Source organism: Mus musculus, chromosome 6, assembly GCF_000001635.26.
Source record: "Mus musculus strain C57BL/6J chromosome 6, GRCm38.p6 C57BL/6J".
Classification (NCBI taxonomy): domain Eukaryota; kingdom Metazoa; phylum Chordata; class Mammalia; order Rodentia; family Muridae; genus Mus; species Mus musculus.
Window position 1 is genome coordinate 39,527,419 of NC_000072.6, and position 25,160 is coordinate 39,552,578.

At 46.4% G+C, this 25,160-nt stretch overlaps 1 protein-coding gene and 1 long non-coding RNA gene across 10 annotated transcripts in view, besides 1 other annotated feature; one reads left to right on the forward strand and one right to left on the reverse strand.

The window, feature by feature from the left end:
* Window positions 1–25,160, reverse strand: part of Dennd2a (DENN/MADD domain containing 2A) — a 95,772-nt gene that overhangs the window by 65,045 nt on the left and 5,567 nt on the right. For 4 of the 8 annotated variants that reach the window (XM_017321484.2, XM_011241272.3, XM_011241273.3 and 1 more), the window contains exon 2: window positions 64–165. The exons of the other annotated variants lie outside the window; for them this stretch is intronic. In XM_017321484.2, the coding sequence (XP_017176973.1) occupies window positions 64–165 (102 nt within the window). The remainder of the gene's footprint in view (window positions 1–63; window positions 166–25,160) is intronic. 8 annotated transcript variants of the gene reach the window in all.
* On the forward strand, window positions 123–17,071 carry 8030453O22Rik (RIKEN cDNA 8030453O22 gene). 2 transcript variants are annotated; one of them, NR_167679.1, is made up of 4 exons: window positions 123–226; window positions 2,031–2,104; window positions 2,274–2,401; window positions 15,686–17,071. It is a non-coding gene; the product is annotated as an RIKEN cDNA 8030453O22 gene (long non-coding RNA). The 2 variants fall into 2 exon arrangements; NR_167680.1 differs by lacking the exons at window positions 2,031–2,104; window positions 2,274–2,401.
* Window positions 14,337–18,931: an enhancer, noted in NCBI's record as "VISTA enhancer mm1321". NCBI's record gives its function as "enhancer in: nose[3/4] | heart[3/4] | other[3/4]" and the evidence as "EXISTENCE:transgenic organism evidence [ECO:0001131][PMID:17130149]".

Consider the following 25,160-nt stretch of genomic DNA (forward strand, 5'->3'; position numbering starts at 1 on the left):
GGAGGTGGAGAAGCGTGCTCATCTACTTCCAGGGCGCATGCGCATGCTAAGGGCGGCTCTTACTTGTCAGCCAATCTGTAGCTCAGAGTTCCAGTTGGGCTGTGGCTGTCTGTGGCCTGCTTGCACACGGTCACCATGTCAGCACCAAGAGAGACTCCAGGAAGCCTAGAGGACCAGTGATAAAGACTCCATGAGGCACATGGGCCCCTCCTTCAGAAGGAAGCAGGTATGTGGCCCCATTTCACCCGGAATGGGAGGTGGCAAGAAGAAACTAGAAAATCTGTCTTAGGTGGATGAGGTCACATGATCTCCTGGGGCTTCCAAGACTTCTACCTGCCAGGTAAAACTGAGGGTACTCAGTGTCTTGGCTCAGAACTTCCTCAAAGGAATCAAGAGGCCTGTTTCAAAACATGCTAACAGATCTTAGGTACCAGGAGGGAAAGGCCAGCGAAGAGACAGAAATAAATAAATGTGGTCTGAATGTTAATGACCCCACAGGCTCATATATTTGCATATTTAGTCCCCAGTTAGAGGAAGTATGTTGCCAGGGGTGGGCTTTGATGTTTCAAAAGCATGAGCCAGGCTCAGTCAGTCTCTGCCTCTCTCAGTCAGTGTCTGTCTGTCTCTGGCTGCCGCCTGGGGATCAGGATGTAAACTTCTCAGCTACTGTTCTAGTGCCATCTGTCCCAGCACTCTTCATCATAACGATCAGGGTGGAGTAAAACCTCTGAAACTTTACGCAAGCCCCAGTTAAACCCTTTTCCTTCCTAAAAGAGCTGCCTTGGCCATGGTGTCTCTTGACAGCAATAGAATAGTGACTAAGACAACAAATACATAAATTCAATTAAAACATAAGACAAATAAAAATAGAGCACTCATGGATCACCCTTTATGAAATGAAGACACAGTCTGGTGAGATGGCTCAGGGGGTATAAAAGTGCCTGCCACCGAACCCGAGGACCTGAGTTCAAGCCCCAGTCTGTCCTTTTCACCAGTGTGCGTGCACATCCAAATAAATAATGTGCACAAACACTCTTTTTAAGAGGAAGCAGGCAAGGAGGGACCTGAAAGCTGAAATGGAGCAGGCGAAGCCATTGGGAGTTGGGCACAGGGAGAACTGGAGCATAGACTTGCCCAGGAGTCTAGCTGTTGCTTTACGGCAACCCAGCACCATATACTCTGGAATAAATCTGTGGTGTAACCGAGCCCAGTTCTCCAAGGAAGCTAGGAGCTCAGGTCCACCCATCCCACAGTGGAGGGGAGCCCTGAAAGGCCTTTCAGGGACAGGAAGGAACTCATTGTCCCTCTCACAACTCTCACACAGCTGAAGCTTCTGGAGTCTCTCCATGTGGCTGGGCCCACAGACACTGCCTTTCTGTCCTCTTCTGGCAGATAGCCACATGGGCCAGGGGGTGGGGAGAAGGGAGCACAGCCGATCTCCACCCCACCCCCCTGCTCTCTACAGCCTGCACTCTGGCTCCACAGACCAAACACCCACCACGCAATCTTCTCCCATTGAGCCAGGCAGCTCTCCATCTTTTTCTTTTAGGCTCGTGCCAAGCTGTGTGCAGGATGCTCTAGGAGACTCCAAGTTAAGTAAGACTCTGACTCCTTCCTTGAGGAGCACACCAGGACAGTGCCTGGACTGCAGTCAGCTCCTGCAGCAGCTCTCCCTGAGGGGAGCCCTTCCCCCCACTGTCTGAGGAAGCAAAGCGTTTTCCAGATGGAGCAGAGCCACCACCATCCTTCCAGGGGATGCTTCTAAGTAGCTTTAGCCCCAAACGCGTGACACTTAAGTGAAGTCACTTCCCACCAGGTAATAACGCCCAGTACTAAAATCACAGGCTCCTGGGGACCAGCCCTACTGCAAGAGTGAATCTGAAAGGGCAGCAGAGTCTGGAAGTGAAGAGATAAAGAACGCATGCGCGGTTCACATTTAGCAATCAGAGTGTCTCAATTCTCACAAGTATGGAGTATGCTGCTCTCATTCATTCTTTCTTTTTTTTTTTTTTTTTGCCCTTGACGATTAGAATAGGTTAGACAGATGTCTCAGTGGGTAGAGATACTTGCTGCCAATCAAGAGTTCGCCACCAGAGCCCACATGGTAAGAGAAATTGACTCCTCTGACCTTTACCGGCATGCTATGGCACACACGCAACACATACACTACACACACACACACACACACACACACACACACAAATGTACACATAAAAAATAATAAATCCAGGCTGGAGAGATGGCTCAGTGGTTAAGAACACTTTTTATTTTAGGAACTGAACTAAGACCTGAGTTCAGCTTCTAACAGCCACATGAAGAGGCTCGCCACCACCTATATATAACTTCAGCTCTGTGGGGGTCTGACACACCCTTCTGGCCTGCACTGGCATCAGCACACACGGTATGTACTCACACACACATGTAAATAAGAATAATCAATCTTTTTTTCCCCCTTTGTTTTTTTTGTTGTTGTTGTTGTTGTTTTTTTTTTTGAGACAGGGTTTCTCTGTGTATCCCTGGCTGTCCTGGAACTCACTCAGTACACCAGGCTGGCCTTGAACTCAGAAATCTGCCTGCCTCTGCTTCCCAAGTGCTGGGATCAAATGCGTGTATCAACAGGCTTGCTTCCTAAAAATCAATCCTAAAAGAAAGAAGTAAATAAAAGACTAAGACGGTATGTCTAGGCTTGTTTGGGAATACTTTGGACACATACGCCTTACTGTCACTTTATAGGTCTGGGAGACAGTCAAGTTTTCAAATCTGTGAACCTGGGGACATCTGTGACACACCAAACCAACTGTCTGGGGCTGGTCTGGAACCTAGCATGATAAATAATAGTATTTAGATGATTTTCACACAATTGAGAACTCATTTTTCTCTCCGGCAATTTGGCCTTGTGATTCAGACTGCTGACCAAGAGGGATAATGAAAGAATATTAATACCACATTTCCTCACCCAACTGTTTTCTATAAAAGCAGAACTTCCTATTAGCCAGCTGGGCTTAATTATTACTATTTTTTGTTTTCTGAAACAGAGTGTGCAGCACACACACACATGCATGAGTGTGTGTATGTATGTGTGTCAGGCTGTCTTAGAATTAATGGCAATTCTCCTGCCTCAGACTGGTATTATAGGAGTGTACCATCTCATCTCCGACTATTAAAAAAATTTAACAGCCCTAAAATGATCTATAGATACAGAGTTCATATTTTTTTTTAAGGATTTGCTTTTACGTGTATGAGTGTTTTGCCAGTATGTATGTCTGTGTCACATACACGCTTGGAACCTACAGAGGTAAGAAGAGGGCGTTGGTTGGATGGCTCTTCTAGAACTGGACTGCAGCTATGACGTGGCACGGGGAACCAGACTCTGGTCTTCTGAGCTCTGAGCTGCCAAGCCATCTCTCAAGGCCATTGCTGCATTTATTTAAAAAGCATTTTTTTTCAGATCCTTTAAGCATATCCCATCCGCGGGATTTACAGTCCAGTCAAACCTACCTCCCTATACACCATTTTTTCTATTTGCAGGGGGCTTGAACTACGAGTCAAGTCATTAATTAGAAAAACAACACCTCAGCCGGGAGTGGTGACGCACACCTTTAATCCCAGCACTCAGGAGGCAGGTGGATTTCTGAGTTCGAGGCCAGCCTGGTCTACTAAGTGAGTTCCAGGACAGCCAGGGCTATACAGAGAAACCCTGTCTCAAAAAAAAAACAAAAACAAAAACAAAACAAAACAAAAAAACAAAAACAAAAAAAAAAAAACCAACGCCTCTCTGGCAAAGGCTAGAGAATTAAAACAGAAATGAGTTTATTCCAAGGTAGAAGGGGGGAGCCTCCAGGGCCCTGGCACTGTCTGTGGAGTCCACCCCAGCCTGACTTTCTGCCTCTCTTCCCTCCCCAGTGACCAGGGAGACTTGGGCATTAATCCTCCCCTTAGGACTTAAATAGGATGGTTCAGAATCTCATCAAGTATATTCTTGCTGTTTTAATCATGTGCACATATGTAGGTCTGTGTGTGGGTGTGTGGGTGTGAGTGCAAGCGGCCAGAGGCATCAGATCTCCAGGAGTTGGAGTTACAGGTGGTTGTGAAATGTCTCACCTGGAGCTAGAGAGATGGCTCAGCAGGAGAGCACTGGCTGCTCCTCCTGAGGACCCATTTCCATTCTCAGCACTGGCAAGACTGCTGACAAACCATCTGTAACTCCAGTGCCAGGAGACACGCACCTTGTCAGCCTCCATGGACATCAGCCATGCATGGTGCACCACACATGCGCAGGTAAAGTCAGTAAAACTGTAACTAATAAAAGTATGTTTACTTAATTGAGAATAAAGGAATCCAGAAGCAGGCACATCTCCCGACTTCAAGTTGGCATACTATTTCTGCAGCACAATATTTATATAACTTGATTTTTAAAATGGTCATACGCAGGCTGGACCAATGCTCAGTGGTTAGTGCTAGACTTGCAGATTACACTTATTATTTATTAGTATTTTCTTTTTCTTTCTACTGTTTTTTTTTTTTTCCCAAGACAGGTTTTCTCTGTATAGCTCTGTCTATCCTGGACCTTGCTCTGTAAATCAGGCTGGCCTTGGATTCACTGAGATCCGCCTGCCTCTTAGTTGTCAGTATTTTCAAAAACAATCCAATATTTGCACATATGGAAGATGATGGAGAAATCTGAACCCCAGGACCCTCCTAAAAATGGCTGTGCGCTGCCTCACAATGACCTCGAGGAATCACACCATAAGCTTTCTGTACAAGATGTTTACAATCATAGCTCAGAGATGTTTGGGGAGAAAGCGCTGCATCTGTCTGTATTAAACATGTACGATTTGGGGAGGGGAGTGGGGGTTTAGGACATGTTTTTTCTCTAACAGAGCCCTGGCTGTCCTGGACTTGATTTGTAGACCAGGCTGGCCTTGAACTCACAAAGATCTGCCTGCCTCTGTATCCCAGGTGTTGCGATTAAAGGTGTACGCCACCACTGCCAGCTTCATGTACACATTTACAAACTTTATTTATTTATTATGTGTAGCACAGCATTTATATGGATGTCAGAGAACAGCTCTGGGGAGTTGGTCCTTTCTTTCCACCATGGGGGTCCAAGGGTCATCACACCAGCCCTTGTTTTGTTTCTGAGACAGGAAAAGCTTATCTCAAACTTCTATCCTCCTGCCTCAGCTCATGGACTGTAGCTACGTGCCACCATGCCCATTGATCTTGGACTGTAACATCTTTTTTTAAAAGATGTATTTGTTTGTTTGTTTATTATATGTGTGTACACTGTAGCTGTCTTCACATACTCCAGAAGAGGGCATCAGATTTCTCTTACGGATGGTTGTGAGCCACCATGTGGTTGTTGGGATTTGAACTCAGGACCTTTGGAAGAGCTGTCGGCGTTCTTAACCGCTGAGCCATTTCACCAGCCTGGACTGTAACATCTTAATATGACTTATTTTGAAGCAAGGCAAGCCTTTTCTCCTTATTCTCTCGGGGATTTGCTACAGAAATGGAGGGCCGCAGTTCCCTACACTGGCTTCAATATCAAGGCTGCTTTTGGGTCAGGAGCATAAACCGAGTCACACCGCGAATGCCTGTGACCATGAACACTCACTCAGTCAGTGATATTTTCTTTTAGCCATCTGATAGGTATTTTCCTGATACCTGTCAGTCTGATGTATCAGTGCCTATGGGAACCTGTGGCTTGCCTGCCTGAGAGACCTCACGTGGTGCTGACGAGGCTGAAAGCAGGTCAAGATGTCACCTTCTCCCTTCCCTAAAGGCAGGAAGGGTTTTCTGCAGTGTGCAGAGCACTCTTTCATATAGAGATGTATTTGGCCACCAATACATCCAGGGAAGGCGTTTTGTTTTTTGTTTGTTTGTTTGTTTGTTTTTCTTTCTCTCTCTTGACATTATGTAGAAAGCATGTTCCAGTTCTCTTCTCTCCTTAGCAATGCTAATGCTAGCCGGGCGTGGTGGAGCACGCCTTTAATCCCAGCACTGGGGAGGCAGAGGCAGGCGGATTTCTGAGTTCGAGGCCAGCCTGGTCTACAAAGTGAGTTCCAGGACAGCCAGGGCTACACAGAGAGACCCTGTCTAAAAAACAAAAAACAAACAAGCAATGCTAATGCTAATTAGAAATTAGAATTGCTTCCCTGTTGCCTTCTATGGAGGGTCAGAACCTTCGTGTACACAAGTTACAGGGTGAGGAAGGGTTATGGTGTCAGTCCCCCTCAGTGTCCCTAACAGTGCTGGCTCTGACGAAGCCAGTGTGTGTCTGTCATAAGCACTATATAACCAGAAGTTATAGAGCTGGGTGGCGCACCTCACAATTCCAGTATTCGAGAGATAGCGGCAGAACACTTTGGAGATCAAGGATTTTCTCAGCTATCTGATGATCCCATACAAACAGTACAATTCGAAAAGTATGCGCTGTGAAATGTACTCAAGTATGACTTCATAGGCTCCATTTGGATTTCCCTTTAGTGTGGACTGGAAACTGAAGCCAGGGACTAACACACATCCAACTAACACAAGCTCCATCCTGAGCGCAATCCTTCTGCTTTTGTTTCGTTTTGAAATAAGAAGTCGTACAGAGCTGGAGAGATGCTCAGATACTCAGAGCAGCACTGGCTGCTCTTCCGAAGGACCTGTATTTGATTCCCAGCACCCACGTGGCGGCTCACAACCGTCTGTAACTTCAGTATTAGGGGACCGGTGCTCTTTTGTGATTTCCAAGGGCACCAGGTATGGTATACAGACATACACGCAGACAAAACATAATGCACATACGCCTGGCAGTGGTGGGGCATACCTTTAATCCCAGCACTCAGGAGGGATCAGGTAGGCTGATCTCTGAGTTCAAGGCCAGCCTGGTCTACAGAGTAAGTTCTGGGACAGCCAGGGTTACACAGAGAAATACTGTTTTGAAGAAAAAAAAAAAGCACATAAAATTTAAAAATAAAAATAAAAAGTACACGTCCTTAATCCCAGCACTTGGGAGGCAGAGGCAGGCGGATTTCTGAGTTCGAGGCCAGCCTGTTCTACAGAGTGAGTTCCAGGACAGCCAGGGCTACACAGAGAAACCCTGTCTCGAAAAAACAAACAAACAAACAAACAAAAAAACCAACCAACCCCCCGCCCTCCAAAAAAAAGTACACGTCTTTTTTTTTTTTTTTTTTTTTTTTGGTGCAGCGCAGGTTCACAAACTGGTAAGAGTCAGATTCTAACTTTCTTTAAACTCCTAAATATTTAAACCACTCTTGCTTCTCTCTGTTCTCAGACATGACAGGAATTATGTTTTATTTCCTATCTCTATTTCCTCAGAGATCAAGGCTCTGCCATTTATCTGACGAGAAAATGAATCTGCGAGAATTCAGCCACTTGCTTAAATTCATAACTCACAGATAATGAAAGCAGGATTGCAGCTACTCATGAAATGCAAGCAGGCGACAGGGTCCGGGTGTCGAGGCTACATCCCTGACGCCTCCCTCACCCACACTTTCATTTACCTGTGGTCAGGTGCCATAAGTTAAATTATTACCTGAAAACTGATAGGCAAAAGGGAAAGGATCTGTAATTTTTTGTTTTGTTTCTTTTGTTTTGTTTTGTTTTTGTCTGAGTCCCAGTCTCACTCAGTAGCTCTGGCTGTACTGGAATTCATTCTGTAGACCAGGCTGGACTGGAACTCACAAACTGCCTGCCTCAGCATCCTAAGGGCATGTGCCACCACACCCAGCTCATTTGCATATTTCACATGAGTGCTAGCATGGGGGAAATCTCATGCTGTCCTGCTCCATCTCACCAGATGGGAATCAGTCCTTGGTCCTGCAGTGCAGGTTGTGTCACAGGGTAGCTTACCAGTTCAGTAATGATATCAGGGTGCTCATGTGCAAGCCTATTACTGCCCAGGCTGACATCATTCACCTCAGGTCATCTCACCACACAGGCCCTGCATCCTTGTTCATCACCACAAGAAGGGAGAGTATGGGAGTAGGGCAAGATATTTTGAGAGAGTTAGTTCACATATCCTTATTACCATTATTAATGGCCGTCCTGTTTTATTGCACTATAACTATATTATTCTCTATGTCACTAGTTATTATTGTTAACCTCCTCGTTTATATTCTTTTTGTACCACAGAGTTTTACAACACTTGTTCATTGGGGGGGTGGGGGTGAGGGTGGCTGGGGGAGTGGATATGGTGGGTCTTTAGTCTCAGTGTTTGGGTGGGGGTAGAGGCAGGAGGATCTATGAGTTTTAGGCTACTGTGAGTTCAAGGGCAGGTCCCAGATCCCATGTCAAGCAGCCCCCAGCCAGCTGTAACTGCAGCTCCAGGAGGGATCTGAGCCCATGGCTCCCATGCACACCTCAACTCACATACACAGATTTGCACTCACATACCAAAAGTAATAAAACAAATGTTTTTTTAAAATGGAGCAGGGGAAAGGACTATGTCTTTAATGGAACTGTCTTTTTTTTTTTTTCTATAACTGTGTATTTCTATACTTAGGGAATTTATCCTAAGAGATAACGCTAAAGACAGGAATAAAAGTATGCATGACATCCATAGCTATTATTTATAATACTGGAAAACTAAAAACAACTCAAACCCTAAATAATAACTTTTTCCCCTAGAATATTATAAAGTAAACTGTATTTTAGAGGACTATGATTCTGGGGCAGGAAAGCTCAGTGGTTCAGAGCACTCTCTGCAGCCATGAGGACCTGCGCTTGAATCCCAGCACCCATTTAATGTCCCAGGCATGGTTTTCAATTCACCCTTGATGCCGTTGCTGGGGTTGGTGGGGACGACAGAGTTCTTAATGTGCTACTGGACACCTGAGCAGCTCAACTGAATAGTGGTCAATTACAGTTAGCCAGTGGTCAGGTCGTTAGTCAGTGGTAGAACACACATTTAGTACTAAGAAGACCCTGGATTCAACCTCCAGTACCAAAAGAGAAAAGGTAATTCCATAAAACTGGATGAGTCTTGAGCCCTGGGGAACTTCTGAGAAGGGCCTGGGTCTTTCTCAGTCAGAAACCCAGCAACAGCCAACGAGAACTAGTTTCACAACACAGCCGGAGCCTGGGGGTCCACAGCAGCCTCTGAAGAACTAGATGTCCACCCACTAGGAATTGGCCTCACTTTAAAAATGAAATCAAGGGTCAGAGGCTTGCTTATTATCACCAAGTTTAAGTAAAACAACTGGGAGTTCAGGCAGATCTCTCTAGTCCAAATCCCATATTTCACCTTTTCACCTTTCAAGCCTTGGTTTCTGTCCCCTACACACCCGAGATAAAGAATGACATGGGATCATCACCTCTCTAAGACTTGATTCAAGAATCTCAGCTCTGCCAGGCCCCAATGGAGACAGCAACCTCAGGAACCCCATAGGGTCAGGCTATTTGGAGCAGCTTGACCTGCTTCTAAGGGCAACAGGCAGGAAATAACTTTCATTCATAACCTTCTGGGATGGTCAGGGTGAGGAAACTAACAGTTACAGTCTGCCAGGCATTGCTCTAAGCACAAGCACAATTAGTAACAGAAGTAACACTTGCCCTGAAAAACAAAAACCAATGCCCATAAATATTCTACAGAAATGTCCAGAGGGGCATTGCACATAATGGCCAGAAAGCAATAAAATGGAAGCATTGAACAAATAATTCCAAATAACCATCAGCCAATGAATGGATAAATAATGTGGTATATCCAGTAATAACAGAATATTACTGAGCCATAAACAGGACTGCAGTACAGACACGTGCTACAACTCTTTTTGCAGAGGAGCCCTGAGTTTGGTACCAAGCACCTAGGTAAGATGGCTAACAACCACCTAACTCCAACACAAGGGGGATTGATGCCTCTGGCCTCTGTGGGCACCTGCCCTGGAAAGAACACACCCATACACAGAAACACTGACACACACAATTTAAAATAAAACGAATCTGGGTCTGGAGTGAGACCTGGCCTGTCTGGGTCAATGGACAGGAACATGCACTGCTCTCGCCGAGAACATGAGTTTGGTTCCCAGAACCCACATCTGGTGATTCATAACCACCTGTTACTGCAGCTCTGAGGGATCCAGGACTTCTGCACCCTGCAGGCACCCACCCGCACCACATACACACGCATACATTAAATAAAAGAATAATTTTTAAGACTCTTTTTTAAAAGTCCACATACTGTGTAATTTCATTTAAAATGTCCCCAATAGGCCAGTCCACACAGACAAAGCAGCTTAGAGGTCATTTAGGGCTTCTGGAGGTTGGATGACCAAGGGACATGCTGGATACGGGTTTCTTTTTCTTTTTCTTTTTTTTTTTAAAGATTTATTTATTTATTATATATATGTAAGTACACTGTAGCTGTCTTCAGACACCCTAGAAGAAGCATCAGATCTCATTACGGATGGTTGTGAGCCACCATGTGGTTGCTGGGATTTGAACTCAGGACCTTCAGAAGAGCAGTCAGTGCTCTTAACCACTGAGCCATCTCTCCAGCCCGGGTTTCTTTTTCTAGGTTTCTTTTGCACAGTGAAAAATTGACCTCAAATTTTGATAGTGTAACAACTGAATACAATGAACTGATCACAACAGGAAGGCCATTTCAATTTATAAAAAGAGTCCTGAAGTAGGTGAACAGTATCTAGCACTAAGCCTCAGGATAGCTGTATCTTTCCCCAAATCCTCATTTTCTGCTTGTGTCAAAGCATTCACTGAGTGGACTTTAGGATCTAAGAAGCAAAAAAGCTAAGCTCAATAAATGCTATGCTTAAAGAAAGCACTCACAGGTAGCAGGTAGTTCATGCACAGAAAGGGGCTAGCTTACCCTGCAGAGAAGCAATCACCTTCTACAGTCTTTCCCTGCCTTCAACCACAGATCCCAAGGCCACTGGCAGCCATATTTAAGCCAGAGACTCACTCCCCCGCAACCCCTAGCAACAGATCCCGGCTAATTGGCTCTAAGGGACAACTTGTGTTTGGCCAATCAGATTCCACTTTAGGGAAGTTGGGTCAATTTCTGTGGGTTTGGAACAGGAAACAGTTGCTATAAAGCAGCTGTTTCCCTCCCTGCGGGCTAAGGAACACAGAGCCTAGCAGTGAGAAAGAATGATGGTAGCAGGCGACTGTGTACGTCCTAGTTCCGACCCTCTTTGGGAAGCCCGCACTCCTGTCCACAGGTTCGATGAGATATCATCATCTTTGTTTAAACAACACAAAGGATCTCTATTGACACACAATGTTATGTTCAATAAGTACACACCTATTTTCCAAAGTGGAAAGGGAAGGGGAGAGAGAGTCTTGAAGAGGCATCTGCATTCGTGTGGTTCATTAGTGGAAGCTGAGCTCTCTAGGCTACTGAGATGGTTTGTATATGCTCGGCCCAGGGAGTGTGGCACTATTCAATGGTGTGGGCTTGTTGGAGTAGGTGTGTCACTGTGGGTGTGAGCTTTAAGACCCTCATCCTAGCTGCCTGGGAGCCAGTATTCTGTTAGCAGCCTTCAGAGGAAGATGTAGAACTCTCAGCTCTGCCTGCACCATGTCTGTCTGGATGCTGTCATGCTCCTGCCTTGATTATGGACTGAGCCTCTGAACCTGTAAGCCAGCTCCAATTAAACATTTTCCTTTCTAAGAGTTGGTCATGGTGTCTGTTCACAGCAGTAAAACCCTAACTGAGACAGCCACTGATGAAACCCAAGCCCCAGCCCTTTGCCTCCAGCCTGAATAGCAGACTGGGTGTGATCTAACAGCTTTCAACACAAACTTAGGAAAACTGCTTTCAGGAAGTCCCTTTTCCTTGGTGAGGCTGATTCCTTATAACTCTGGAGGTGCCAGGAATGTCTGTTGTAGTCTCAGTAAGGCAGATGGCCACAAGACCTAAGTTTCTCTGAAGACTATGAAGGTATTAAGTGCTAAACCAGAGGGTGTACTGAGCCCCAGATGAAGTAAATGAAGTCACCATATTAGAAAGTGTGTAAAATTTCTTTGCATTGCAAAACCACCACCACCCACTAAAAGCAAAACAAACAACCAGTGTGTCCTGAGATAATTTAATGAGTGGCCACTACAGATAGAGGACCAAATAATAGCCACTCCTGGCTTGTTCAATTCTTGCTTTGGGACCTACACTACACGAGACAGCAGACTGCACATTCACCCGGCAGCTGCCGGGGACACACGTGAATGAAAACACTCACAGCATCAGGAGCAGAAGCCAGATCTGGGCTGCTGGGAGGGAGAGGATGCCCAAATCTCTTCCCACTTTTCCCACCCTTCTACTTATGGAGTCATTGGTTCCAGGAAGTGCGGAGCCCCTTCTCCCAGGACCCTGTTGGGAGTGACGCCTACACTGGCTGACCCAGGCTGCCACATCCTCCTGCTGGCCTCAGCAGCTCTCTCCTCCTGACCCAGGGGTCACTGGGAACCCAGCCTGTAAATGACTGTGCTCCTAAAGAGCCCTAGTCTAGTGAGGAGATTCAAAGAGGAAGGGGGTGGGGCACATAATGAGCTAGAAAAGCCCATGGGGAGATACTCCCAAACGCGCTCACAGGGGAGAGAGGGGCAGGAAGTCAGGTCTGGAAATGACAACACTAGCCCAGGGGCTCCCCGAGCCTTCCCTGCAGAGCTGAGAAAGGCAGGAACAGACCCTGCAGAACCCAAGGCTACCGCCATCATTCATCCACACCCACCCGCCTGGCTCCTCCCTAGTCCTTTCTTCAGATGACTCTGTTTCTGTACAGAGCTGCTCAAGGGAATGAAGGGTTCCTCTCTCTCTCTCTCTCTCTTGCTCTCGCTCTCGCTCTCTGCCTCTCTCTCTCTCTCTCTCTCTCTCTCTCTCACTCACACACACACACACACACACACACACACACACACACACACACACACACACGGCTGTCCTCTGCTGACAAGGCTTCCTGTATCTTAGGTTGGCATTGAAACTCACCTTTTAGCCAAGGATGAACCTAAACTTCTCATATACCTCCACCTCCAAGTGCTTGCATTACAGCCATGCACCTCTATCATCCCCACCGCCAGCGGTTTAGGTAGTACTACTGAAGATTAAACCTAGGGCCCCAAATGTGCTAGGCAAGCTTTCTACCAACTGAGCTGTAGTCCCCAACCTCTTCTCTCTCTTCCCCCAAGTTGTTTTTGTTTGTTTTTCTGAATTATCAGAAAGCTCTGAAGTTAGTGAATTTTATTTGAAGAAGTGCTGTTCTGGACTGAGGAGCCACTCAGCAAGCAAAGGGCTTTCAAGTCTGAGTTTGATCACTGGGACCCACATGGTGGGCGGAGACTATCCAGAACCAACACGGTGAAAGGGCCCTCTGACCTCCACACATCTGCTGTGGCAGATGGTCACACACCAAGACAGACAGACAGACAGACAGACAGAATACATAACATGTAATGAAGGGGGGGTGCTTCTTTGGGGGGGAGGGGTTTCTGAGACAGGGTTTCTCTGTGTAGCTCTGGCTGCCCTGGAACTCATGTTGTAGACCAGATCAAAAGATCCACCTGCCCCTGCCTCCCACAGTTAAAGGAATGTGCCACTGCCACCTGGCTGACCTTTTAAAGAAAAGGCAGGTCTTGCTATGTTGCCATGTGCTACGTGCTGGGATTAAAGGTGTTCGACACCAACATCTGGCTGTTAGTTTGGGTTTTTTAAAGAAGTAATAGTCTAGTCAAGACGTAGTGGTACATGAGCAGCAGGCCTTTGATCCTAGCATTTGGGAGGCAGGAAGATTTCACAGACAGCTGGAACTACAGAGAAAGTTCCAGTATAGCCTGAGTTACATAAAGAAACCCTATATTGAAAACCAAACAAAGAAACAAAAAAAGAAAGAAACAAGTAAGCTAATTGTCTTTGTTATTAGGATGTTGAATCAGACAGACAGACAGACGACCAATCTCAACTCAGATACTGAAGATGGAGGATGCAAAGGTTAAACTCCCCCCCTCTTTTAGCAGTAATGCGCTCTCTCTCTCTTTCTCTCTCTCTCTCTCTCTCTCTCTCTATATATATATATATATATATATATATATATATACACTGTAGCTTAGCTGTACTCATGGTTGTGAGCCATCATGTGGTTGCTGGAAATTTGAGTTTGCTACAGCCCTGCTCAGTCCGGCCTAAAGATTTGTTTATTATTATGTCTAAGTACACTGTACGTGTCTTCAGACACACCAGATCTCATTATGGATGGTTGTGAGCCACCATGTGGGTGCTGGGAATTGAACTCAGGACCTTCAGAAGAGCAGTCAGTGCTCTTATCCGCTGAGCCATCTCTCGAGCCTGGACGCAAAGTTAAAAACCAGCCTGGCCAACATAGAAGGCCCCAGGTTCAGTCACTACATCTTTAAGAAAACATACACACCTAGAAGTTGGAAGTATAGCTAAGTAAGAATGCATACATATGATATGATACTTTTTCAGTAGCAAAATAGATAGATAGATAGATAGATAGATAGATAGATAGATAGATAAGTAATAAAAAAAATAAGCAGGCCAGCCTGGGCTACAGAGTGAGTCCCAGGACAGCCAGGGCTATACAGAGAAACCCTGTCTCGAAAAAACAAAACAAAAGCAGGGTTAATTGCACACATTTGTAATCTCAGTACTGCAAAGTCATCCGCAAACATATGTAGCTCAAACATCTCGCCTGGGCTACACTGTGACTCTATTTTGAAATAAAATAAAAATATGCCCTTTACCTAAAGAAAGAGTCCTACCGAATGTTCTTCCTTGTATTTTTGTAGAAAATAAAAATAAGCATTTGGACTTTTTGGCTTGTACTAAGGAAGAGGGCATCGGATCCCGTTACAGATGCTTGTGAGCCACCATGTGGGTGCTGGGAATCAAACTCAGGACCTCTGGAAGAGCAGTCAATCTCGCCAGCCCTCGTGTTTGCTCTCTTACAGTTAGTTTCAAATGTCACTTATGTGTTTTTGCCCGAGGCTTCCCATGTTAATGCTGCAATGATGAACAGATACCTAGAACTACTGAGGACTCACTATTTGGTTTTTGTTGTTGTTTTGTTTTGCTTTGATTTGGGGGAGGGAGGAACGGTCTCACTATGTAGCCTTGGCTGGCCTGGAACTCAGAGACCTACCTGCCTGTGCCTTTAATGCTAGAGTTAAAGGTATGAACCACCACACCACACCCTCTGAGCACTCACTATTTTCTAGGTAAGGTGCACTGTGAGCTGTTTAAGTGGGTGGCCACCTTTCTGGCCCTTGTTCAGTTTTTGAGATGGGGGTCTATGTAATCCAGGCCGATCTTGAACTCTCTCTGTTCAAGCCTTGGATGAGTTTAAGCTCCAGATCCTCCTGACTCCACCTCTCAGGTGCTGGGGTTACAGGCCTGCACCCCCACATCTGGCTTTCATTCCATCTTCACACAAAACCTACTATACTACTGCCCCCTTTACAGACGACATCTGGCGGGATGAACTTTGCCCATGCCTGAATGAACACAGCTGGTCAGACTCAGGATTCCAGAAGTCCGGGGGTGGGGTACAGCCTTCAACTCAACGGAACTGATTGCATTCAAAGCAGCCAAATGTCAGCCTCCTGTCCACCAGCCGTGCCCTGGTACAGAGGCATGCCTGGTACAGTCGCCTACACTTCCAGAGGAAGCCATACACTGCCGTTTGAAATTTCTTTCTCTCTGCAGGCTTTCCTGATGTTTGCCTTAACCTGACCTTACTGCACATAACACAAAGAGGAGGAAGGGCCACCCTGCTCATCTGTCCAGGGCCGTGGAAACCCAGAGAGCACCGTGGCCTGTGCCTCTTCGGGCTGGATGTTCACACCACACCACTGAGCAGTGCAGACCAGAGCAGAGTGAGCAGAGTGGAGGCAGTGACCTGGAGGTCACATTCACTTGCTTCCTGGCAGCCGCCCCAGCTCCAGCTGTGTTGCCTCCCTCCCTCCCTCCCCTTCCTGTCTCTCTCTTCCTTTCCTCCCCCTCAGCCTCCTTCCCACCCTTTTTTTCTTTTGCTGGCTTCTGTTCTTTCTTTCCATGAGCAGAGAGTTTCCAGGCTTGGCCCACAGCCAGCACATGTGGACAAAAGACTTAGAGGGAGACGTCACCTTCCATGCTGTCCACAGGGCCGGCACAGCCTCGTTAGTAAGGCTGCTCCCCTGGCTGCTCCCAAGGTTCTGGGAAAGGGGTGCTTTTAATCCCTTCGATTAAAAGCAGAGGATCTGGATGGTTCTGGACCCCAGGCTCTGATTCCAATGAACCTGAGAGCTGCAGGCCTTCTGGCAAGTTCTTCCCTATGCCCCAGGCCTCTTGGTTTTACCAGCAAGTTTGCAAGACCTTGGAAAGGATGACGTGAGGCTGCACCTGTGGGACACTCTGGCACATTCTGGGAGAAGTGCTCAACAAATGTCTGCTGAGATTTTTTAAAGTGAGCCTCACCCTGGCAAGTGATACTAGCATTGATGATGCAGGGTCCTGAATTGATAAGGACTGTGCACTCGACTCATTTAGGGGGCTGATTGTTCCCAAGTTCTCTGAAACCTAAAATACTCTCTCACACCAGGCTGGGGGTGTAGTTCAATGCTAGAGGGAGGACTTCCCTAACACTAACAATGCCCTAGGATAAATCCCCAGCGCTATAACACCCACCCTCCACCCTCACGCTCACACACCCACCAGCAAACTCTCAAGCAAATGACCGAAGCGGCAACGTGATCTGAGAACGTTTCGGTTATTCCAAGAGCTGAGCCCCTTTCTTCTGCAGGAGAAGCAAGACACCCAGGACACGCTGACCCTCAGCCTCTGTTCGCCAGGGGTCACCGAGCCTGCTGTCTGTCCTGACCTCCCCAGCCAGAGCTATTTTTCAGTTTCTTGTGGGCTAAGGCCCGGATCTGTCTGTTTACTATCTTAGCCTGGTGTTTTTGTACTCAAAAGTTTCGTAACGCCTGCGAGTATGTTCTTCTTCACTGGCTAAATTCTGAGATATGAAAAATGGTCTTTCACCTACAATTTAGTTAATCTGAGGCAGCATGAATGGATTTGAAATTGACCAATAAACTCAGTCACCAAGCAGAACACAGCATTGTTACTGTCTGGAACACACCAGTATAAGAATTAGTCTCTGCCCTAAGCTAGTCAGATGAGACATAATGCCAGGCAGTATGAATGCAATAAAGAACTGCTACTATTCTAGACAAAAAGCCAGGCTGGAAGTCAGGTGTGGTAGTGTAGCCTTTAATCCGAGCACTCTGGAGGAAGAGGGGGGGGGGGCCGCCGGGGGCGCAGAAATCCCTGAGTTCGAGGCCAGCCTGGTCTACAAAGGGAGTTCCAGAATAGTCAGAGCTACATAGAGAAACTCTGTCTTAAAAACAAACAGGCAGACATATAAGACATACCAGGCCCAGGAAATGTGAGCTATTACATTAAACAAACAAACAAAACAAAAATCCCAGTGACTCTGCCTAGGTGCTGAATTTACCATTACAGCGGTAAATATGAAACAAAAGGTATAAGAATCCAGGAGGGCAGTGAACCCTGTAACACTGAGTGGGCGATGTTAAGGAATTCAGGAGGGCAGTGAACCCTGTAACACCGCATGGGCTGTGTTAAGAGCCACAGCCGCCGTCACAGAAAGCAGAACTTAACAAGTTCTTAGATGAGACTTGCCATACCATTTGAACATTGGTCCCTTTGAAGCTGTGCTGAAGTTTAGCCCCTGTTCTGAGATATTATGGTGAGGCCTTGAGAGAACCCTGAGGTGTTCAGGCCTCTGGCCTTATGAATGAATTCATCCAGTCACACAGTTAGCAGGCTGAGCCACTGAACTATCTAAAGAGTGGATCTACTCCATGAGCCAGTTTCCCTGGAGACGCAGTGGTATAGTGCCTTCTTAGCATGCTTGAGGCCATGGGCTCAAACCCCAGAACCACAAAGCGGAAAACAAAAACCTCTTATTAAACAGCTTGTAAATTTAAAAGCCAGCTTTGGTAGGTATCCCCAGCTCCCTGACTCGACCATACAATGTCCTGCATCATTTCAGGATTCTGACAGAAAGGGCATTGCCAGATATTGCTGACCTTGGGTCAGAACCAAGCTACCAAAACCCTCTTTTCTTTATAACCCGCTCGGCCTCTGGTACTGTGTTAGCAACAGAAACTGTACAGCCATCTGACATGATGGAAAATCTCTGTAATCCCAGCACTCAGAAACAGAACGTGAGCCCAGCCTCAGCAATAAAGCAAGCGTCAGCCTCAGAGAAGGAGCCGTAACAGATGGGCTCTACTGTCTGGAAATAGGAAAACTTGCAAGCTAGGATGCTGAGAGGACACAGAAGAAGACAGAAGTCCGGTGAGCTGGAACGGAAGGCACTTGCAAAACAGGACAGAAAAACTAGCTAGTGTTTGCTACCCTAGGCAATGTGGAGGGCCTGCAGGAAAGAGCTGTTCTCTTGTGCACACACTAAGGTCTGGGTGGCTTGACCAGTAGTGTAGAGTAGGCAGAGCAGTGAGCTAAGTGAGAGAGAAAGAACAGCTCTGAAGGGGCCAGGCTGAGATTTGAGCATAAATGAGATGTCTGTGAGAGGGGCGAGCCACATGGGATCTCACATCACCCTCCGCTCACTGCTTCTAACATTGCTGTCTCTAGGCCTTATATGTGCATTGGACTTTTTATCTTATGAAAATAAGATTTTATTTTAAATTGTGTATATAGGCAGCACGTGATGGCATAGGCCTTTGATCCCAATACTCCAGAGGCAGAGGCAGAGGCAGGTGGGTCTCTGTGAATTCAAGGCCAGCTTGGTTTACAGAGTATTCCAGGATAGCCAAAGCCACAGAGAATCCCTGTCTTGAAAACCAAAAACAATCACCAAAAAATTGTGTGTATGTGTGTGTGTGTGTGTGCGCGCACTGAACATGAGTTTGGGTCCCTGCAAAGACCAGAGGTGGTGGTGAGCCACTTGATGTGGGTGCTGGGAACTAAACTTTGGTTCTGAGAGAGTGGTAAGCACTCTTAACTCATGAGTCATCTCTCCAGCCCTCCCTTTGTTACCCAGGCTAGTAACTCAAGTGATTCTCCTGCCTCAGTCTCCCAAGAAACTAAGACTCTAGGCTCATAACATCTGACTGAATTTGTTTTATTTCTTTTTATGTCTCTACTATTGTCTAGCCCACTCTAGGGCTACTGAGAATGAGAGGGGTGATCAGTGAAGATCTTTTTTGCAAAAGAGGGGTTCGAGAGATATCACAGTGGATAAGAGAGCTGCAGATCTTGAGACCTGAGTTTGATCCCTGACATCTACCACATAGAGGAGGAAGGAGAAAAACGCCCCACAAAGCTGTCCTCTCACGACCCCTTGCACACCAGAGCAGTCTCTCATTTGCACAACAGTAAGAAGTGGGGGGAGAGACAGCTATGGGCAACTAGTGAGGCACAGCATCCATGGCAAGGAAGCAGCATATCCACATGCATGTATGCATACATGCATGCATGCATACACACACACACACACACACACACACACACATATGTAAGAAAGTCAGGATATGGGCACCAGCCAATCAGAACTGCCTTCTGGTTAACTCCTTAATGGCCATTCTACATGGTTCTAGGTGACTAGTCCTATACTAGCACAGCAGTATTTCAATGATCTGACCAAAGGCACAAAGGTATTAGTCTACACCAACTTCCTATTAGCCTTGACCTGAGTTCCAAAAAGGGATCAGCAGCCATGATCATGGGGAATTGGCCCCTGTATTTATAGATGGTTAGAGGCGAAAACCAGTTTCAGGACTTCGGGGGAAGAAACTTGGGGACTTGTCTCTGTATGCTTCCATTTGCAAAGTGTCTCCCCTCATCTTGAAAGCTGCTTTCTCTTTCCCTCCAACAAACTGTCATCCCGGGCCTTATGCTTTATATGTATGTGGCTAGAGGCAACCTCAGTCTCCACGGTGAGGCCCAGGCCAGACATCCTGGCTGTACTGTGTTTGGGAGTAAGCGGCTCTCTTGGTCTTGCCCATGCAGCTGGGAACTAAGCTTGGTTGTTTTGAGAGCCATTAAACAGCTCTGCCCCCTCTCCGCCACTTTCCCATCATGTTAGATGCTTCAGTCAGCTGGGAGGTAAACAGAGATCACTGCGACCTCTTTGATGTCCTGGGAGCTTTGTGAATGCGGATTGCTGTGAACACAAACGATGACATGGGCCAGATGGAAAGGGTGACAGCCACCAAAGGATGCCAAAATATATATTCTTTTTAGTTAGACAGTCACCTACTCCATTCCAAGGCTGAACTAATGTTACCTGTAGCCTAAAGGATGAAGTAGCGAACTCCTCTGCCCCTGGGGAGTCAGACACAATGCTCTGGTAAAGATGCCCAGAACAGCCAGCCAGTGGCATCTGAAATCTCCTGTCTTACTGCCCCCATCTCTGACCAAGTCTATGAAGAATGGTCACCCTCCCCTGTAAAGGGATGTCCTGGGTCTCAAGCTGGCCATCTCACACGTGTCCAGGAACCACACAAGAGCATCCACTTCCTTGTCACTAAATTAACAACCCGCCTCAGGAAGGTTGTTGTGATGAGGTTTGTCCCATGGTGAGCTGGAAGAGGAAGGCACAGGACCCTCCTCCTCTGGCTCAGACCAGGAAAAGCCAGTTCACTCACAAGCCGCAGCATCCGCCTTGCCCCCTCTCCTTTCCTGGGCTCTGGTTCTAACTCTAGAGGGCAAGAAAAGTCCAGGAGACAGAAGAATAGTACCAAATTATTCTGCTCAGCCAACTGGGTCAGAAGAACGAGTGCTTCTGGCTTTCAGCCTTTGCCAGCAACACTACAAGGCACAGCCTCCAGGACTGCCCAGTTCTGCCTACGCTCCTGTGGAAAACTCATTTTTACTTATGCTGAGTACAGGGGCAGACACAAGCAGTCCCAGCAAGGCTGGAGGTAGAGGCAGAAGGATCACAAGCATGAGGCCGCCTTAGCAACATGGCAAGATCCTGTCTTCTCTTCAAAAAGGAGCCAGCTGGATGTGGTGGCAAGTTCCTTCAACCCCAGGACTGGGGAGGCCGAGGCAGGTGGTTCTCCATGACTCTGAAGACAGCCTGGTCTACAAAGTGAGTGTCAGACTAGCCAAGTGCTATATAGTGAGTCCCTCAAACAAGGAAAAGGAAAAATATTCCCCCTTAATGATGATTTTTTAAAAGAGATTGGTTTATGTGTGCTTGTATATGAGTGGGTCTGTGTGCACACAGGTATGTGCAAACGTGTATTTGAACACCCATGGAGGCCAGAAGCAGGTGTCAGAGCACTTGGAGGTGTAGGCATTTGTGAGCTACCGCATGTAGATGACTGGGTTAGAATTCCAATTATAAGCAGCTAAGTAAACCCACTTAGTGCTTTGGGGGGGGGGGCAGGGTTTTTCTATGTAGCTCTGGCTGTCCTGGAGCTCACTATATAGACCAGTCCAGTCTCGAGATCTGCCTGCCTCTGCCGCCTGAGTGCCTGCCTGAGTGCTAGGATTAGAGGTATGCAGCACCAAGCACCACGCCTGGCTACAGCCTGGTAAGTTTTATGTGGTGGGGGGAGTGAGTCTGGAGTTGGGAGGAGTGTGAGTGAGTCTGGAGGAAGGAACTCAGGGATTGCTCAGTGCTAGCAAGTACCAACTGTGCCACATACCTAGCCCTATTTTACCTACCTACCTTCTTTCTTCGTTTCTCAACAGGGTCTCACTAAGTAGCCCTAGTTCACCTGTAATTTACTATGTAAACTGGTCTGGCCTCAAAGTCACAGAGATCCGCCTGCCTCTGCCTCCCCTCCCCACCTTGCAAGGACTGGGGTTAAAAGCATGTGCCAGCATGCCTGGTTCCCCAATTTTACCTTCAGTCTGCCCCCAGTTTGTGACCACCCCCTTATCTGCAGGGTAATACCTTAGGCATGCTAGACAGACATTGCTCCTGAGCGACACTTGAAAGACCCAATCTGGCTTGTACACAAGTCATCTGTCACCCAGTACGGATTTGCAGAGAACTCTCATTGAATCAGATTTGTATCTTTGGACTCTCACTCCATCTTCTGAGGAGGAGGAAATTGAGGGAGAAATGGGCAGCTCAGTTGGTAGAACTTTGACTAGGAGGCACGCACAATGTTCTGTAATAATATTCAACTACATAGTGAGTTGGAAGCTAGCCAAGTAGCTACAAAAATAAAAGAAAAATAAACATAATAAATAAATAAATGAGTAAGTGCAAGAGAGAAAAGGGAGGAACCATATGGCACATTTTTTCTTGTTGATTTGTTTTTTTGTTTTCTATAGAGGTCTTGCTATGTAGGTCAGGTTGTCCTGGAATTCACAATCCTCCTGCCTCAGCATCTAGGGGTGTGCTACCACACCCATCCAGAACTGACTCAAGTCAAAGCTACAGCAAGAGACAAAATTGAAACAATTTGTTAGCTAACAATCCATCCCATTTTCCTTAGAAACTTTAACATGCTGTCTTTTTTATACTTAACAAGCCTCAAAATAACAAACTGCTTCTGAATGTGCCATACCACAAACTTTAATTTCATATAAACTTAAATAAAAATTCATAATGAATTCAGCATGGAGCTGGTGTGGGGACAAGTGAAGTACGACGATAGGTAATATGTATAATTTTTAAAGAGACCATCAGAACTTCATTTTCACAGGAGTGACTGTGCACAAATGCTATTTAATAAGTGCTTGGGCTTTGAGATCCTCTTTGAGCCAGCAATTCCACTTTTAAGAATTTAGCTGACAGGAATATTAGAGCCAGGACTTGTGGCAACATCATTTGCAGTAACTAAAATTGAACCATAATTGATAGCTTGCTCAAATTAACTTAAACAGAGGCACCGCAGGCAGCTGTTAAAAAGAAGGCTGTTGGGGGCTGGAGAGATGGCTCAGCAGTTAAGAGCACTGGCTGCTCTTCCTAGAGGTCCCGAGTTCAATTCCCAGCAACCACATGGTAGCTCACAACCACCTGTAATGGAGTCTGATGCCCTCTTCTAGTGTGTATGAAGACATATACTTAAATTAAATAAATTTTTTTTTAAAAAAAGAAGGCTGTTAAGTGAAATTATTCTTATAAAATGTTGTTATATTGTGATACTGTTACAGAAATGTTCCATTTTGACACACACACACATACATATACATACGTATACATACACACACACACACACACACATATAACATATTATACACCTATGCAAAGGAAAAAAGACCTAGGAGTCTTGGTGATGCAGGCTTATAATTGGAGGTAGGACAGTGAAATCAAAGGTAAGGCCTGCTCAGGCTATAAGTGAGTTCAAGGTCAGCCTGGGCAATTTAGTGATGCTCTGTTTGAAAACAGAAAGCTAAAAGGGGGGCCCAGGAAGGTGATCAAAGCCTTTCCAGCAACAAGAGCAGAGGAAGGAGGACTCTTTTAGTTTGAGGACAGCCTGACCTACACAGAAATTTCCAGACCAGTTAGGATTATAGACTGAAGCTTTTGTGGGGAGTAGGAGGTGGTAGTGGGGGTGGTATTAAAAAAAATTGGGGGCTGGTGAGATGGCTCAGTGGGTAAGAGCACCGAACTGCTCTTCCAAAGGTCCGGAGTTCAAATCCCAGCAACCACATGGTGGCTCACAACCACCTGTAACAGAGATCTGATGCCCTCTTCTGGAATGTCTGAAGATAGCTACAGTGTACTTACATATAATAAATAAACAAATCTAAAAAAAAATGGATATGGTGCTGATGACATGGCTCTGCAGGTAATGGCACCTGATGCAGGCCTGGGACCTGAATTTGATCCCAGGGACCCACCTGGTAGAAGGAAAAAACTAAATCTCCCAAAATGACTTCTGACTTCTACGAGTTTTGGTGCTCATAAATTCATGTGCACCCTCGTACTAAATCAATCTCTCTCTCTCTCTCTCTCTCTCTCTCTCTCTCTCTCTCTCTCTCTCTCTCTGTGTGTGTGTGTGTGTGTGTGTGTAAACTTAAATAGAAGCTGGAGAGATGGCTCAAGGGTTAGGAGCATACATTGCTCTTGCAGAGGACCTGAGTTCGATTCCCAGCACCCACTTCAGGCAGCTCACAACCACCTGAAGTTCCAGCTGTAGAGGAATCTGCTATCTCTGGCCTTCATGAGCACCTGCACACACATGCACGTAATTAAAGATAAAACGAATCTTTAAATTAAAAGGTTAGACACAACCTTGAATGTAGAGTTAATGTCCACCATATGCAAGGCCTTGGGTTCAATTCCCAGTAAATAAAGAAATGGAAAAAGGATTTGTTTTATATACAACACATCAACCTTCTTTGAGGCTGGAGGGAGCATAGGGGATATGTTTTCATCACAGTCTCCTTATACGTTGCTGAAAGGTTCTGGTTTTGTTTTGCTTTGTTTTTCGAGACAAGGTTTCTTCCTGGTTGTCCCGGAACTCACTCTGTAGTCCAGGCTGGCCCCAAACTCATAGGGAACCCCCTGCCTCTGCCTCCAGAGTGTTGGGATTAAAACTGCTCGGCTCTAAAAGGTTTTATAGGGAACACAATCTCTCTTAGCTTACATGGAAGCACATAGGCATAAAAGTGAAAATTTTAAAGCATAAATTCTAAGAAAGCAAAACACAAAAGGGAATGAATTTGACTGACACTGTACTCCTAGTCTGTCAACTGTCCGACTGAGAGCCACCTTCACAGAAAGAGTAGCTAGTCACTGTCTCAGTCATAGCCATAGTCACGGTCATGGGTCTTTAGCCTGACCCCTCCCCCGCAGCTTGATGCCCTCCCATGCCCTGGAGCTTGGGGGCAGGGAGCCTCTTCCCTAAGCTTGCTGCAAGGATGAGTCATCCCCCCGACCCCCCCCCCCCAGCTAGGGGGAAACCCCATTACTTGGTTTTTCAAATTGAGCAGTTAGAGAAGGAGGTCTCTGAAGGACTGTAACTCATGAAGGGGCCGTGACTCTGGCCCAGATGATACAGGGTCCAAGTTCTGCACAAAGTGACTGGATTTTGGCCTGAATCAGCCTCTGCTTATAAAACCAGGGCAAGGGTCTGACTGTGGCCTCTCTGCACAGCGCTGTCTTCTGAGCATCAAAGGCGAGGGCTGAGCTGATCATCTGCCTCCTGTCCCTCAAGTGCAGGCAGGTCTAGCAGCCTCTCTG